This window comes from Brachycentrus maculatus, unplaced genomic scaffold (assembly GCF_059751285.1).
Source record: "Brachycentrus maculatus isolate JH-2025_06_01 unplaced genomic scaffold, ASM5975128v1 h1tg000287l, whole genome shotgun sequence".
Classification (NCBI taxonomy): domain Eukaryota; kingdom Metazoa; phylum Arthropoda; class Insecta; order Trichoptera; family Brachycentridae; genus Brachycentrus; species Brachycentrus maculatus.
This window is the reverse complement of record NW_028281038.1, coordinates 301426-320365: the sequence shown is the minus strand read 5'-3', so window position 1 is coordinate 320365 and position 18940 is coordinate 301426. Positions and strand designations below refer to the sequence as shown.

The 18940-nt window shown below is 34.6% G+C and overlaps 2 protein-coding genes across 2 annotated transcripts in view; both read right to left on the bottom strand.

The window, feature by feature from the left end:
- The window catches only part of LOC148305072 (glypican-6-like), a 193543-nt gene that overhangs the window by 105590 nt on the left and 69013 nt on the right, over positions 1–18940 (bottom strand). The window lies entirely within an intron of this gene.
- Positions 1006–18940, bottom strand: part of LOC148305065 (cathepsin B-like) — a 282331-nt gene continuing 264396 nt past the window's right edge. The window contains exon 6 of the mRNA XM_088267271.1: positions 1006–1224. Within this exon, the coding sequence (XP_088123397.1) occupies positions 1184–1224 (41 nt within the window). The 3' untranslated portion in view covers positions 1006–1183. The remainder of the gene's footprint in view (positions 1225–18940) is intronic.

The window sequence follows — 18940 nt, the reverse complement described above, 5'->3', positions numbered from 1 at the left end:
AAAAAACACTTAAAAAATTAAATTGTGACCATTGTTTCGCCTTGTTATGCCCTAACAAGGCGAAACAATTGTCACAATTTAATTTTTTATGTGTTTTTTGTTAATAAAATACAACTTGGTAGACTCAAAAAATCTGTGTTTGATTTAAAATAAATACATACAATCCTTTATATTATACAGTATCTACTCAATGAATTAGGGCCACCCATTATTTTTTTGAATACTCTGAAATCTTTTGAATTATTATATTTATTTTACATAAATACTTTAAGTTTTCTATTGACATCTAATATCATGTATGTTACCTTCAATAATATGTAAAATATACCTGGATTATTTAAGCCTTTACAAAATTTCAAACCCTTTTTCTGAGAAAGGTCCCTAATTAGCACAGGTAGACAGATAGTTGAAAGTTCAAAAAATAGTCCTATCTCATTTATTAGTGAAGTTTCTTGAGTTCTGGTTGTTGTTTTGTTCAGAGAGGTTATATAGTTATCGTGTCTTGTGAAAAAAACTAAATTTTTAATTTTAGTTCATAAAGTATAATTTTTTTTTGTAAACACAAGTGTTTTTTTTGAAAAGGACAAAATGGGAAAAAGTAAAGACATTTCTGAGGAAAAAAAGTCTAGTGTTATAGTGATACTAAAATTAGGAATACTATCTAATAGAGAAATTTCAAAAAAAGAAAACGTTTCTCGTCAAACAGTGGACAGAATTTCAAAATCAATAAGAAATCAGTCACCCGCCACCAGCAATCGGCGAAAAAACTGTCGTAGGATTAGAAAAACAACACCGAGGACTGATCGAAAAATCGTTCAAAGTGCCTTAGAAAACCGTAGTGCATCAGCAAAAACATTAAAAATAAAATTGGAAGAAGAGGGTATAAATATATCGGTATCAACACTGAGGCGACGTCTTTACGAAGTAAATCTGAAATGCAGGCGCCCTACGAATGAAAGCGGATCGATTAAAATGGGCCAGGCTACATCGAAATTACTCGGTAGATGATTGGAAAAGGGTATTTATTTAAATTGAATTTTCAACATATCATTTTAGTAAATAAACTTATATATTTGAATTAAACTTAAATTTTCATTATTTTTCAGGTCATCTTTAGTGATGAGTGCCGGTTAGAAGCCGTGACAGAGAGCCGTCGATTCGTCAAGAGAACACCAATGGAACGTTACAATGAGGCCTGTGTGGTAAAAGTTATCAAACACCCCCCTGCAACAATGATATGGTCATGTATTATTAACAATTTACCTGGGCCGTTGTTTTTCGTGGAAGGAACAATGAACCAAAATTCCTATAAGCAGGTCCTCAAACGAATTTTATTGCCCTTCTACCATACACTCGACCCAACAGAAGGTCCATACACCTTCATGCAGGATGGGGCACCTTGCCACCGGGCTAAATCAATAATAAAATTTTTATCTAACAAAAATCTGCCTTTGCTCCCCTGGCCTGGAAATTCTCCGGACCTTAATCCTATAAAATACGTATGGAGCATGTTAAAAAATAAGGTATACTCATTTCCAAATCCGACAGTAGACTGTCTAAAAAAAATATTCAAAAAATTTGGTCAGAAGACGAATAAATAAAAAACATGATAAAACAGTGCATTTTAAGTATGCCAAAAAGAATTGAGGCAGTTATTTCTGCCAAAGGTGGAAATACTAAATACTAACTATATTTATATGAAAATATATGCATAATTTAAGCGTAATAAAGTGTTCATGTGTAAATAAAATTCAATGTTGTTTTATTCAAGGTTTTCTCTGAGTTATTCCTGTTTGAATTGAGAAATTGCTCGAAATTCTGCGTGGCCCTAATTCATTGAGTAGATACTGTAGGTTGAGTGTGTCAAATTGGATATTCCTCCCGTCTGATAATGATCATTCTAGTACACCTTTATTATAATTTCAGACCTTTAATTCACAATGAAATGTGTTGGACTGGTCAAGAATTTTACCAGACATAAACCTAATTGAAAATTTATCGGCAATCTGTAAGAATCGGCTCTCTAAAATTGATTGCACTACGGTGGAAAAGCTCATTTTGTCCATAATGCAGGTATGGTTTCGAGACGAAAAAATGGCATCCACGTGCCGAAACCTTATATAATAGAGTAAACTCTTTGACTGAGCAAAAATAAGATCATATTAAATATTAATCTGTGATATAAGTAATAAACAAAAGATTTTACAACACTTTTTACGAAAATACAACAAAAAAGTTTGGTTTCAATACTGTACAAGTTCAATACTGTATATAATATTTCCGATGAGTAATTTTTATTACTTATTCTAACATCTATCATACATCATTTTGGCGCACATTCTTCTGAAGAAAAAAATAAAAAATGAATACGTGGAGTCGAATAGCCTTATTGGGGATATTTGTTTCGGAGTCGCGCTCAAAAGGTCACAGAGGTTCGCATGCAGCTCCGTAGCCACACTTTGCCGACCAATGCATACCGCAATCGCTCGGGTTCGGGATATAGTAATAACAACTTTAGGTAGGGACAAGGCGAGACCGCGAGGTGAAATAATGAATGGACCATTAGAAAAAGAAATCTAAATAACACACCACAAAAGACATTCAATCGAATTGCCTCTGTGAAGTTTGACACTGCGGGACATCGATTGATATTATAGGGTGCATTCCGGATATAAGCATTTTAGAAAGAGAAAAAATGATAATTTAAATAGCGTTATTTTCGTAAAATACTACCTCAAGGGCGTTTCACTGAGATTTGATAGGGGCAAAGGAAATTGTGGAAATAACTAAGAAAACAAATGCATAATCATTTTTAAAATAATGTTTTTTTCTTCTTCTAAACATCATTTAAAACTCACCGTTTCTAACTATGCAGCTCCGTAGCCACACTTTGCCGACCAATGCATACCGCAATCGCTCGGGTTCGGGATATAGTAATAACAACTTTAGGTAGGGACAAGGCGAGACCGCGAGGTGAAATAATGAATGGACCATTAGAAAAAGAAATCTAAATAACACACCACAAAAGACATTCAATCGAATTGCCTCTGTGAAGTTTGACACTGCGGGACATCGATTGATATTATAGGGTGCATTCCGGATATAAGCATTTTAGAAAGAGAAAAAATGATAATTTAAATAGCGTTATTTTCGTAAAATACTACCTCAAGGGCGTTTCACTGAGATTTGATAGGGGCAAAGGAAATTGTGGAAATAACTAAGAAAACAAATGCATAATCATTTTTAAAATAATGTTTTTTTCTTCTTCTAAACATCATTTAAAACTCACCGTTTCTAACTTCTGGTAGAAGAACATTCCACTCAATAAAAATGGATACTTTATATAGCGCTATTACATATCGTAGTCGTACAGGAGAAAGTGACCAACTAACAAAACGTAAAATGTTCAGGAGGGCCATTTAAGTCACTTTTGCTAGGGAACAAAATAAACATCAATGCAGTTAGTCATGTTTAACAAGTCAATATATTAAACTTCCAAGTTAAAAAATCCTTTGAGATTTTTTTCAGGGCAATATTAAGCTAGTAAGATATAAATAGTCAATGATCACGTTTTTGTAAAAAATGCACTTGGTCACTTTCTCCTCTCCGATATTCTAAGTAAAAAAAAATATTAAAAAAATTCTTAAGATCATTAAATAAATTATTATAAAATTATTAATTAATTTTGTATATCACAAATTCTTAAACATTTTAAATACACGAGAAGTCAATTTAATACCCATTAAAGAGTCCGGAATGCGAACTTAACGACGCATAATTTAATAAAATTGAAATGATTACTTCCTGTCTGGAATCACGAGAAAATTTGTGAATTCCAGCGAAGGAAGCGATTTATCAAATTTATGGGGATTCGCGTGACGGCCAAAGGAGCAAACATAACCCACCATAAAGACCCCATGAAGACGAGAGCACTCACATATCTAGAGATTAACTCATTACAAGAAGCTATTAATTTGTGTAATGAAAGCTCGAGCCGCCATTAAAATAAAATTAGAGAAACCGCGTTTCCACTATTGTTGCAACACGTTAATTAAGATACAAATGTGGTTACATCCATAAAGCCGAGAGTGAGGTCGCTGATGACATTTAAACGATGCTCACATCATAAACGAACAATCCCAGACTCTAGGTGGTCCAATCTACTAGAAGGCATGCCTCGGATCGCCCGTGATTAACGGTCGAAAATGAAACGACCATTTATTTTAGCCGTTCAAATTCGGTCGAACGGATGAGTCACTTAAAATCGTGACAAATGCCTCAAATAAAAAGACAACGCACGAAACGACCGGTATTATTACATTAGTGTAAAAACATCCCGGTAATTTACAATCGTCATGAAGATAATACACATTTAAAAACCTATCACGAAATGATATATGTACCTGCATGGGATGAGATGTCGAATGATTTTTGTGAGTATTCGTATGATAATAGCAATTTATGAATTAATTTTTAAATCAGACACAGATTTTTTGAGTCTACTAAGTTGTATTTTATTGTTAATTTCCCCTAAAATTAATATAAGTATACGTACCTTATTGCCCCATTAACTATTGTTGTATCCCGTAAATTATTATGTCACATCGCTCACTCCTTTCAAGAACGTCATCAAAAATCGTCAATTTTCAGTTGTGTGTTTTCGAAATGTCCAGAAAATGTACTATATCCCAGCAAAAGAGGCATATTTTCAACTTAATATTTACCCGCTATAGGGCAGAAAGTGTTGTTTTTGCATTTTGAAGAAAAGGTTATATTTTTAAATATACTAAAAAAAAATCAAATGGAGAAAAAACCTTCAGGTTTTACCTAAAAAGATCTGTTGCAGAGTAAAAAGTTCAATAAGTGGCTTGATATTTATTTTTAATACATTTCATTATATTTTTAAACTTTAAAAAGTTCTCCTGAAAATTCAAGTTTTTTTGATTTATGACGTTCTTGAAAGGAGTGTGCGACATGTTATATTAATTATTCAAATTTATTATTATTTAATTTTCGACATTCGTTTGAAAATGCCATAACTAGGCGAAACAGTTGTAACAATATTAATTTTTAATATGTCTTTCAACAATAAAATACAACTTAGTAGACTCAAAAAATCTGTGTGTTGATTTAACAATTAACACATGAATTAAAATGGAGTTCTACAAATTAAACGCCAAATCAATAAATAATAGCAATTAATGGGTTGTATTATTCATTGCTCTGTCATAAACTTTGTGGGATAACGTGATGATGAAAATATAACACTTGTATAAGACTACTATTGAGTTTATTAACGAAGACACAACTAGTTTCGAGAAATACAGATATACTCATCAACTAGGTAAAATACCACCTACTTCCATCAATACCTACATACTTATGCTTGATACTTTGTATTTCACTTGTTTAAGAGAACATTTATAGTTCTCGAAACTTGTTGTGTCTACATTAACAAACTCCAAACTGATTTTATATATAATAAGTGTTTAATATGATGAGTTGATTAAAATATGTATCCAATAGAAGTATAAATTCATTTAGCCACAAAAACATATTCTTTGAGGTATTATTGTGGATACAAACAACCTCTAACTATAGATCAATTTGAAAAAGGTCATTAATTCTGACATTCTTGAGAGTTGTATAAAAGAAAGGCGATATTAAGAAGAAGGAAAAAGTTATGATATACATCCAATTCAATGTTTTTACGATTGCATTTTTGTTTTCAAAATTCAAAATTTAGTCTTGGTAGATGCATCAATTTTTGCCTTTCTACAATCGTTAAATTGAGAATTCAAAAACACCAAATGATAATCAAGTTAGCGACATTACAAACATTATTTCAATTATGTTAAAACTTCCAAGAGAACAAGTCGAACAGATGGATGATTTACATCAGAAAGGGGAAACAACTTGATGATAATGAGATAATACGTACCATATTCGTTAGCCCTTACAAACATGGGATTTCCATCACAGTACACATGTACATACACGCATACTTTATTCACGTTCTAGGCTACCATCCGAACAATGCCACCATCTCAACCTCGCTCATCACAAGGACACGGGTTGGAAAGGAACAGACATACAAGTCGAGACCTGATCGCAGCAGAAACAGAACTTGTCACATCTCGGGTTTTCCTTTGAAGTTCGCCGCCCAAAGGCAGGTGCTTTTACGGTATCTATTTCAGATCTATCTCAAACGACAGAGATAGAAAGACGGGCAGTACAAACGCCAGAAAGAAACAAAAGACACTTTTCGGTTCGAATTACACAACCCAAATGGTTAATCATTATCATTCCGATACCAGGAATACAGTAGACAGAACAGCTCTAGTTTTTAGAAGGGAATTGTGTGATTTTGATCAAAAAGACTTACCAAAAACCCAAAGAGTCCATGAATGATTAATTGAAACTCACCTGAAAAAAAGGGAAAAGAAATAAATTAGAAAAAGCGAAAAACAATCTATAAACAAATAATAAAAGCAACGGAAGGAGATCAAAGGAGTCTGCAAAAAGGTTCGAAACAGGTAAAAAATAAGGATGATTTATTGCTGCATCGGATTTTGAGGTATTTACAGGGGGTTTAAAATGAAATCAATGCCACGATTCAATGCGCAGGATCAATTTCAGAATACTAGGCTCAGAAATGATATTTGAACGAAAATGTTATTATAAAAATGGTATTATCAGAGGGCAGCGAAGGGGAAGATCCATTCCGGAAAATAACTTCATTATTTCAATCCAATTGTGTTTTTTTATTCGCTCAGATTATACAGCATTCAGCGGAAGTCATGCCTTAAAAATCCGTAGGGGCTTTTATCCCGGATTTTATCTTGTAATTACGCACCGAGCTTTCGTGAGTGTTACGCATAAACCTTCAGGAAACGAGTTATGAAAATTTCGGTAATATTTTGGAAGGGAGGGCTGATTAATTGTTGAATTAATTAGTTAATTAATTTTAATCTAGATTAAAGGAAAATTTATTAAGAAATACGAATTAAGCTTTATTAAATTCGACATTTTTGAGTGTGTCCAAATCCTTGTTCACGAATTTGTGTTTCTCCACTAGGGAGCTATTTTTACATTTTGATATCACAACAGAGTTGATAAAGAATATGAAGCCTCGGTATTTACAGGGTTTACGACCTGTCCGGTTAGGATCTTTAATGCATATAAAGAAAAGGGGCTCTGGTAAATAAATAAAATAAAAACTATTCTCATTTAACCATAGATGGATCCAGTGAACTCGCACACAAAGCATCATGACATTTATGATATTTAAGTAGGAGTTCCAAAAATTTAAGTAGTGTGTTTGTCAGTCATGGATAGAATAATGAATGTTACACGTGTGTAACCAGAGACATTCCGTATTCTTCTTCAACTATGTTAAGATACCAACAAAATTCTTCCTAACAAAATAACTACTAACAAACCATCACGCCACTTTCCCGTAGGGGTAGGCAGAGAGAATAGAACGCCACACCACTCTTTGCAAACTTTCTTCGCCTTTTCCTCACTCATGCATCTCCTTATACATACCCACCTAATATTTCTTACACGTGTGATTTTGAATACCCGACTCAATTTTTTAAAATTCTTTACGGGAAAAATAAAGTCACAAAATATCTAGCGAAGGGAAAATAGTGATGCGGCAAATGTACGATTCACTTTCTTTATGTACCCTTCCTTCCATCCCTTTTTAGTGCTAAATGGGGATATAGAGGGTGTCAATGGTGCCACGCGACCCCTATTTTTCATGCGAACGGAGATACTTTTTTCCAGTGAAGACGTCGCGAAAAACCTGGCAAGCGAGAGCATTGTTTTAAAAAGAATTATTACAAACATATTTTTCATTCGATTCTACGCAGTATTTCTCTTACCGGCACTTAATGGCTCATCCTTCTGTTTTACGTTATCTCGATAATTAATTACATTAAGAAAGGGCAATTGAGATGGTATAGGCACATAGGACGCAGAGAACCTGAACATATTGTGAACCAGGCGATCGCAATGGATCTTCCTAGAAAGATCTAGAGAAAAACGTAAAAATTCTTGGATGCTGCAGAAAAATAACATGATTCGAGATAGGTGACGTTGTATATGATAGAAGGACCTACAATCTGAGGACGAGGACGAGAACCTGGAAACGTGTTTAAAATTAAAAATAACAACTTACAAAACTGACTTGATCAAACTTTCAAGGATGATGCAAGGACATTATTCCTAATTAGTAGGGTTCTTATGGATACCTTACATTCTAAAGGTTTTTATGTTCTTCTTTTTCATTTTGTTGTAGGCCTTGTGGCCTGTTTTTAAGGGGGATAAGCCCCAGCTATCGATCCATCTCTTTGAATATATTTTTAGAAAAATGCTAAGATTTTTATAAATGAATTAAATCGTTATTGAATTTATATATTTGAGTGTTTCCGTAATTTAATAATGGTCTAAAATTATTTACAGATTTGGCGTTTAATTTCTAGAACTCCATTTTAATTTATGCATTAATTTTTATATTCTCAATATTATTAATATTTAAAGCATTTACTTTGTGGTTAGTCATTTTTACTTATTTATTATTTTACAAAAATGTTAATAAAATTAGTATATAACCACTCACCGAGATTTTTAAGTCTACCGGTTTCGAGACGAACCCGTCTCTTCGTCAGGACAATCACTAACAATTTGTTTGCATGCTGTGTTAGTGATTGTCCTGACGAAGAGACGGGTACGTCTCGAAACCGGTAGACGTAAAAATCTCGGTGAGTGGTTATATACTAATTTTATTAACATTTTTGTAAAAAAATAAATAAGTATTAATTTTAAAATCAAACACAGATTTTTCGAGTCTACTAGTTGTATTTTATTGACGACGAAATGCTCCGGTCAATCTCCACCTTGAAATACAACTTAGTAGACTCGAAAAATCAGTGTTTGATTTTACATTTCATATATAAAGTTTTAAATTATATAATTAAGGTGTACTAGAATTCCAAATATATTTGGCTATGTTAAATCTTTGTAATCTGCATATTTGGCTCTTAGGCTAGTAAGTTTGCCGACCACTGTCTTTAGCTATATAAGGGTAACCTATTTAAGTAGAACGAACAGCGTTTTTTCGGGCGCCTAAATAGCCTCCCGAAAATGTGCGAAAATTCCCACACCCGAGAGATAACTCGGGTAAACTTTACCTGCGGAAAAGACCACTCCCGAATATACACGGGTAAACTGAATACGATTTATGGTATTTGGAAGCGGGGGAAGTAAAAGAGTGGGAAGAAGATCCGAATAGAGTCTCAGTAGGTAATCCTGCCGAAATTGGGAGAATATTGAAGAAATTGCCACACCAAAGGACAATTATGATGATATCCCTAACGCGTTATTTACAAAAAAAAATATTTTGGAATTATGATTGGTTTAACCCCTAGATAACTAAACATTCGTCCACGCGACGACGCCCTTCTCCGAAAAAGTCAAGTACACTTACTTCCCTGCACCCCGCACCCGCCAGGCTTTGTTTACGGAATACTGATTTATTGTTAAATGTCTCTTACATTCATTCCTAATAAACCAAACTTAAGTGTCATGTAACCAGTTACTACTTTCAATAAATACTTTTGATATTTTTTTTACGTTTTTAATTGCGTAGTACGCCTGACGAATGTTTAGTTACTATGTATGACCAAATATAGTTTAGTAATCCAGGGTTAAGAAAGCTTTTTAGAAAGCTTCTAAGAAAGATGTATGCAAGATCCTAGCCGGATTATTTTACGTACTGGGAGACGCCTGAAAACACGATTTTGATTCTTTTTATGCAGCTTATAATTTGACCAGTTATTTCTATTCACGATTTGAGTGTGTCCAAATCTTGGTTCACAAACCTTACTTACAAAATGTAAAAATAAATCCTAAAGAAAAAAATAAAAACAGATTTGTGAACAAGGATTTAGAAACACTCAAAATGTTGTGAACAAGCATTTATTTAGTATGAGAAACACTAATTTTTATTTACTGGTAATTTTGATTACCAGCCCCTCCTGGAAATCGAACCCGGGACCTCCAGCATGTTAACTACATTAGGCTTCCCACTAAGCACACCTCTTCCACATTCATCCATCTCCTCATACATACCGATTATTTCGACTCCTGACCTGACCGCTTTCAAGCATTTCTAATACTTGGTCATGCCAAGTTTTTCTGTTGTTTTTTCCAACTTCATTCTCATCATAAATTTCACATTTATTTTACTTATTGTTTCGGCATTCACTTTGTGGTAAGACACGATAAAATTGTAAATGAAAAATACTTGTTTTTTTACCAGTTGAGTTTATTTTACTATAACGACTAGTTTCGGAAGCTATGTTCCATCTTCAGGTCTATCTCACTCACTCAAACCCATATCCGCACCCGATGGTGCATAGGGCACTGCATCATATAAACGCAGTGTTATCTTGATCGTTAATAGATGAAGGAAAGGTGATATGCCCTCCGCTTCAGGTACCAGTCCAGAGTAACGTTAAATAAATATTACAGTGAAAAATCACTTATACTTATTTGACCCCCCTGGGAATCGAACCCGGGACCTCCAGTACGGTAGGCGAGCATGCTGACCATTACACTACGGAGGCGGACACAAAACGGAGATGTCTAAATATAACCTCTAGTTCATAGTCCGCCTCCGTAGTGTAATGGTCAGCATGCTCGGCTACCGTTCTGGAGGTCCCGGGTTCGATTCCCAGGGGGGTTTAATAAATATAAGTGATTTTTTCACTCTAATATTTATTCAATATTACACTGGACTGGTTCCTGAAGTGGAGGGCTGATCACCTTTCCTTCATGTGTAATCGATCGAGATAACACTGCGTTTATATGAAGCAGTGCCCTATGCACCATTGGGGTGCGGTAAGGGATTTATTATTATATTTAGACTTAGGAGATGGAATTATAGCTTCCGAAACTAGTCGTTATAAAAAACTAAACTCAACTGGCAAAAAACGAGTGTTTTTCATTTACAATTTCACGTTTATTGTTTGAACTTTAAAAGGGGATGTACAATCTCAGTGTACGGTAAGTATATGGTATTCTTTTAAAATCATGTACAAACGGTGCGTAAACGTCTCCCGACCGTAAACTTTGCCTGAATAACATGTTGCTCAGCATGAAAAATCATAATGCAACAGTCATAATGCTGACCACAGCCGAATCGACGGGACCAACGTCGTGTTCTCGGTGGGTGGTCAAGTGTACCTCGTACCGAGTCGCGGGGTTACGGTTATAGCCGATCGCCCTGGACGACCCAGGTATTAAAACTGTGCCCCTAAAAGAGTAATAACATTCATTACCGGACTCCCATAATGGGAACACGACTTCGGGAGCATATGTTATAACACAAGTAGGGAATGCGAGAACTAAAGGGAACATGGCGTGTGTATCGCTCATCTATTGAACTATATTACCGTGCAGTAGGTCAGTACAGTAAAACGTCGATATAACGGACCTCTATTAGAAGGACTTAACGGACAAAAAATCCGGCCAAATTATTGACTATTCGATAGACGACGAATATACGATATTCGACAAATTTACACTATTATTTTAAAATTAAACATTTAAAAATAAATTAAACATCATATTTGTGTAAACCCTTATCCGCATGGTGCATAGGGCACTGCATCATATACGATAACGTAGTGTTATCTTGATCGTTAACATAAGAAGGAAAGGTGATTTGCACTCCGCTTCAGGTACCTGTCCAGGGTAATATTGAATAAATATTAGAGTGAAAAAATCACTTTTATTCATTTGACCCTGGGAATCGAACCCGGGACCTCCAGTACGGTAGTCCAGCGAGCTGACCAGGACATTACGGGGGCGAACAACACTTTTATAGTACTTATTATTTCTATATTCTATATACATTACCAGGTATATATAGAGGTACAAATATATACTCATTTTATTGCTCGTTAGTTTTATTCGTCACTTGTTGATGAAAACCACTTAAGTTATCGAAACTACGATACTGTAGTCGTGTGTAATGAAATAATCAACAAGTCATTCCACAAAGTTAATGCCGAATCAATAAATAACTTCAAAAGTGCAAATGAAACTTGATTCCTTTTTCAAAGCAGGATTTAGCACGATCACCCAAAGAAAGCGCATCGACATCAAACAGCAACGCAACTTCAAGTCGAGTGTCCGAAGAAAATATACAGAATTTTGTATGCGTTTTGTATTGTTTATTTATATCTAAACACAGTGGTCATACTTACAATGTTTTATTTAAATATTTTAAACCTATAATATATGACGGACTTTCGGCATTAACGGGCACCCCCTCCCTCCGATTTGTCCGTTATATTGAGGTTTAACAGTACTGCTATAAAGAATGTGGGACAACTAATACTATGGAAATGATGATGACTTTCGCAGTGAGCTTATAATTTATGTAGCGCCATTTTCGTAAAATATTACCACAAAGGCACTTCACTGTGATATAATGAAATATTTTTTTACATTTTTGACACTTCAACATAGATGAAGAATTTATATATTGTAACTGCAGACAGTTGGTAGAATTCAAATTGAATTATTGGGTAATATATCCAAAATTAAACAAGGTTTATTGGATTTGAGTTCCAGATTTATTTATGTATATATTAATACCTGTCCGCCTCCGCAGTGTAATGGTCAGCACGCTCGGCTACCGTTCTGGAGGTCTCGGGTCCGATTCCCAAGGGGGTAAAATAAATATAAGTGATTTTTTCACTGTAATATTTATTCAATATTACCATGGACTGGTACCTGAAGCGGAGGGCTGATCACCTTTCCTTCATGTGTAAACGATCAAGATAACACTGCGTTTATATGACACAGTGCCCTATGCATCATTGGGGTGCGGATAAGGTTTTTTTTTAATTTTTTTTATATATTAATACATGACGCGTTTCGTCTTATTGAGACATTATCAAACACTCAGTGTTTGATAATGTCTTAATAAGACGAAACGCGTCACGTATCAACATATACATAAATAAATGTGGAATTCAAATGCAATAAACCTTGTTTAATTTTGAATATATTACCCAACAATTATAGATGAAGAAGAATATGGAAGTCTGGGCATTTACAGGGTTTACGACCGTCATAGAATTGGTTAAGTGATCACTTTACACACGTGAAACATTCACCAATTCTACCCATGATTGACAACAACACAACTCAAATTGTAGGAACTCCTATACATGTTAATAAAACTCGTGACACAGTACATGTGAGTTCACAACAGCCATCTTTATTGGAATAGTGAAAGCTTTCATTAAGCCAATCTAGATCAATATGATTTATTATTAGATTAAAACCAATATTTTTAGCTTTTCCACTTTTTTATTTGAAGTGGAAAAGCTAAAAATATTGGTTTTAATCTAATAATAAATTAAAAATGCAATTCCATCACGAAGTGTCAGTGGATAATATATATCTATTAAAAATAGATCAATATGAGTTCCAAATTTTTGAGTTGTGTGATTGTCAATCATGGGTAGAATTGGTGAATGTTAAAGTGATCACTTTACCAAGCCTATGGTACTTGCCCACGTTTTTCTTTAATATTTTTTACCTATCAAAATCCACATCTACATAAGCGCCCTTGAGGTATTATTTTACGAAAATGGCGAAACAAATCATCTACGATTATCATTATTTTTATGAAGGTCGTTAACCAATGTAAATGTCCAGACTTCCATAGTCTTCTTCATTTATGTTGAGATGTCAAAAAAATAGTGTAAAAAAATTGGTGTTCCGATTATTAATCGGTTATCAATTCCGGTCATCAAACGATTTCTTTTAATGATATTCTTTTTTCATATTATCTGATATATTTTAACGATCAATACTGGTTTACTGAGATGTTCCTCAAGGAATTAATGCACGCTTCTAGCATTTCTTACATTGTGCGTTGCAATTAAATTTCAAGTTTCTGGCCTCAATTTCCTGACCAAACCACCAGGAACACATCTTGCGAAAGTGATTTTTGCAAATGCAAATGGAAGATCACGAGTACTTTCTTCGGCTTGCACCGCATAATGAGGAATGCTCGCCTCGGAGGATGAGATCTCATCTCCCAACAATGGGTAATCAGGCGAAGTTACGATCGATTCTGACACGGCTGCCTTCGAGTCGAGACGTGTGACGAATCCAATATGCATGAGGAGTACTGGAACGCGTGTACTGTTACAAATGACCGCATACTAGTATGAGCAATCGTTATTCGCTCGCGGGAAGAAACAGCGGGCCATGTCCGGACGAAAACGCATGTTAACCCTTTCCACTCAGACCATTTATGATACCATTTATATTCACAAATTTATGAGGCGAATGTAATTGGAAAAAGGAACAGAGGAAGACCGAGTAAAACTTTACACGCTCGAGAAACGCCAGAAAATACCCATTTCATTTTTATTTTTAGCCTTTAAATTGACCAGTTAATTTATTAACAACATTTTGATTCGTGAACAAGTATTTGGACACACTTAAACATTTAAACATTTTAAATTATCACAAGAAAAACAAAAGTTGGAGTTGGCAAAAGAAGGAGGAAAGTAGACTGAATGCAGTCGAAATGCGATCTCTTAGAAGAATGTGCGACAAAACGATGTATGATAGATGTTCGAATAGTAAAATAAGGAAGGAATGCAAAGCTGAGATAAGCATCATCGTTAAAATTAAGAAAGGTGTGTAGATATGGTTTGGACATGTAGAAAGAATGAGTGAGGAAAGAACGGTAAAACAAATTTATGAGGCGAATGTAATTGGAAAAAGAAGCAGAGGAAGACCGAGAAAAACTTGGCGCGATCAAGTATGCCAAATACTTTAAAGTGGTCAGGTTAGGAGTCGAAACAATCGGCGGGTATGTATGAGGAGATGCATAAACGTGGAAGAGGCGAAGAATGTTTGCAAGGACAGAGTGATGTGGCGTTCTATTCTCTCTGCCTACCCCTGCGGGGAAACGGCGTGATGATTAGTTAGTTAAAGCTTACGCATAAAACTAAATTAGTCTCAAATTTATTCATCAAAGTCTAAGTCAGTCACCGAAAAAACTAAATATTGATATTTCGAAAAAATGAGATTTTTGACTTGGCCCCATTTGTAATTCATCCTAGAAGTACACGGCGATGTTCCGGAGGTGTAAGCACTTAATGTGAGGCGTCGACGTTGAATTTTGTGGGGAACCAACACATTACCATTATACCGGTCCAACACGACAATGTACATGGGTTTTAAAAAGCATTAAAACACTTTCCAGAAAAGACCTTTAATGGCGGTCAAATACGACACTTTTTTTCACCAAAATATTACTTTTTTCCCTAGGGGTATTTTTTTCGTTTTGCTGTATTGTTTTATTGTTGGGTAATATATCCAAAATAAAACAAGGTTTGTTGGATTGAATTCTACATTTATTTATTTATATGTTAATACGTGACGCGTTTCGTCTTCTTAGGACATTATCAAACACTCTGATAATCTGTAATGTGTTTGATAGTGTCCTAATAAGACGAAACGCGTCACGTATTAACATATACATAAATGTAGAATTCAATCCAACAAACCTTGTTTTATTTTGGATATATTACCCAACAATTCAATATGGAATTCTACCAACTGTCTGCAGTTACAATAAATAAGTATTGTTTTATCTTTGAAAAAATTATGAAACAATGACGTGATGGTTAGTTAGTTACTTAAAAATAAATAATGAAACCCTTATCCGCACCCCAATGGTGCATAGGGCACTGCGTCATATAAACGCAGTGTTATCTTGATCGTTTACACACGAAGGAAAGGTGATCAGCCCTCCGCTTCAGGTACCAGTCCAGGGTAATATTGAATCAATATGACAGTGAAAATATCACTTATATTTATTTTACCCCCCTTGGGAATCGAACCCGGGACCTCCAGAACGGTAGCCGAGCGTGCTGACCATTACACTACGGAGGCGGCGCGCGGTTAGTTAAAAACAAAGGAAAAATCCATTTCTCGTCCTACCATGCGTTACGCCATCGTTTGATTTGGAGTCTAAACGCGCTGTTTCACAATTTTTCAGCCAAAACTTGCGTATCTTGTGAAACGTGAAGTTAATACGGCATCAATTAGCATTAAACCACCAAAGCTCTTCCGCGGACGAGATGAAGGTAGACGGCAGATATGCATTAGCTGAGAAATAAAAGTGGGTTCTCCATTAGGCTTGGTCCACGGTCCCCCCATTTCAGATTTCACGCTGAGGCCACATGCATTAAGAGTAGTATTGCAACCAAAAGCGGGAGGTACGTTCGTACATCGTACAAACATATGTGTCGCCTATTTTCAAAATCCGCCAGATCCACGTAAGTCGATTTCACAAAAAGTTCCAAATTCTCCGGCAACATTTATGTTTAAAAGATATGTCTATCTTTAGATAAAATATTATGAAATAGAGAATTTTACCATTTTTTAAATATTTTTTTTCAGTATTTAAAAAAACACGAGACACAAACCGATAATGACGTCATTTTAATTTTTGACCTATCCTCGCTCTCTGATTGACCGATATGGGTCAGAAGGCAAGTTCCATGAATATAACGTAATTTGAAATACAACGCTGTTTTTAAGTATTTCTTAGCAGGGTTTTCAAGTAAATAAATATTTTAAACAATAAAATCCATAATTGGCATTCCGATAGAGTATTTATTTTAAAATGTTATAAAATTGGATCTGGCGGAATTTGAAAGTAGGCTACAAATATGAAAGGTGTGTTTATAAATGAAGTGTTAACCTTTCCGGGAAGTGAGTTTCTGCGGACAAAACTGTATCTGGATTTTTTTGTTTTTGTTTTTTTTTTCCTTTTTATTTTTTTTCTGATGCTCAATGGTATTAGAAACATATTTTCTTAAATAATAAAATATTTAGACCAGTTTGTATTGAACAAGGGTTAATACTGTGAAAATTATAAAATGTTTTTTTTGTGTATATTACGTTTAAAAAATATATAGGTATGTAAAAAAAACTCCACCGACAAGACACACAAGGTGGCTTGGTGGGTCTTTGCAAAAAATAACAAAAAAAAAATAATAATATAAAAAAATAACATGTTTACAATTTGTGAAGTATGTTTTAACCATATTCCTTTTAAACATGGGTGAGATTAATCCGAATTATTTCACATATATGGGCAGAATGGTGAACGTTATGCAAGTGTATAAAGTGATCGCATGAGCCAGCCAAAAGCCAGGTCGTAAGCCCTGCGATGGTCAGACTTCCATATATGTTTCATATCAAATAGACAGTTTAATTTTTTTTACATATCATCCGTAGGGTGAATAATCCAGTGTCTCATATAAATAATATTGATATTTATATATTAAATGTTTCAATCAAACACTGATTTTTGAGTCCACTAAACACATAAAAATAAAATTTGTGACAATTATTTCGCCTTGTTATGTCATTTCCAAAGTTATGTTTGAAAAATTACTAATTAATTGACATTAGTTTGAAAATGTCATACCAAGGTGAAACAATTGTCACCAATTTTGAATCGGTGTTTAATTTTAACATGTAATATATAAATAAAAATGGAGTTCTACATATTAAGCGCCAAAACTTTAAATAATATTTATATTGTAAATAATAGCTTGTATACTGAATGTAATATGCTTACTTAAGAAATAAAATAAAAATAAATAAAAATTATGTTTTCATCGACTTCCACTGGCGGTTCGCCGACTCATATAACCCGTCATCATTAAACCAAATCAGCGAACTTAAGCCATTATTGCAGTATACCCACCGCGTACATTCTGCGTTTAACCACGACTGAGGTGAAGGAATTATGTGAATTGAGCATTGAAAACCCGCGCCTGAGAATTCCAATACCCTTTTTTTAATTTTAATTGGAATTGAAGCAGCTGTGAGTGCTGTTTTTAACAGGTATTTGGTTTTCCGCGTTAGTAACGCTTATTTAATGGACGGGGTAAATTGATTTATGTGAACATTCGGTATTAAATCGTCGGGCATTTTGCTGGTGTTGCCTAATTTGAACATAATCGAATTAAGGAAAATAGACACATTACAAATTTAAATAATCAATCGTGTAATTAAACGGACATAACTTTTAAGGTTACAAAGAACAGCATTGCGAATTAAGACTAAACGATGATACAAAAAATGAAGTCAGGTGTAGGAGTACCTCAGGGAAGCTACCTATCACCACTAGTATTTCATATGTTATGGGAGAAGTGAGGACAAAGACTCGAGAAATTTTGAAAGAAGTTAATTTAATGGAGAAAAAATTATCTTGGATAAGATTTCGAGACGATAAAAACTGTTAGGATTCATGCGGCTGCTCAGATGATGAGGACGCTATCGCATTTGTAAGACATCTAGCATAGATGATGAATACTGTAAAATGGAGCCCAAAACTCCGGCACGAAGTGCAAACGATACATATTGGAAGCTTAGCATGCCCTTCCCAGATCCGATACAGAAGTTACACAAGTGTATAAAGTGATCGCTTAAACCAGCCAAATGCCAGATCGTAAGTCCTGGATACTCAAACATCCACCTTTTTAAGGACGATAGATATTTCATACAAAGTTAAAACACCTATACGTATGTATACAGAAGCTTGAGTCAGACCTACACTCACGAAGCAATTTTCAAAAATGAAGCAAGGGAAATGAAGTAGCGATTTTTTTTTGAAATTGTGTCAAAATTTCATTGTAAATTAAGATTTAAAAGCTTTCACTGATATTTAAAAAAAAAAATGTAAAAGTAACATCGCGTCTTCTATAAGTACTGCAGTGTTGACAGTGATCAGGATTGGTAGGAAGTCAGTTCAGTTAGTCAACTAGAACCGAGTTTCTGCCCTGACTAGAGCAGCAGACAGACACGAAGCCGT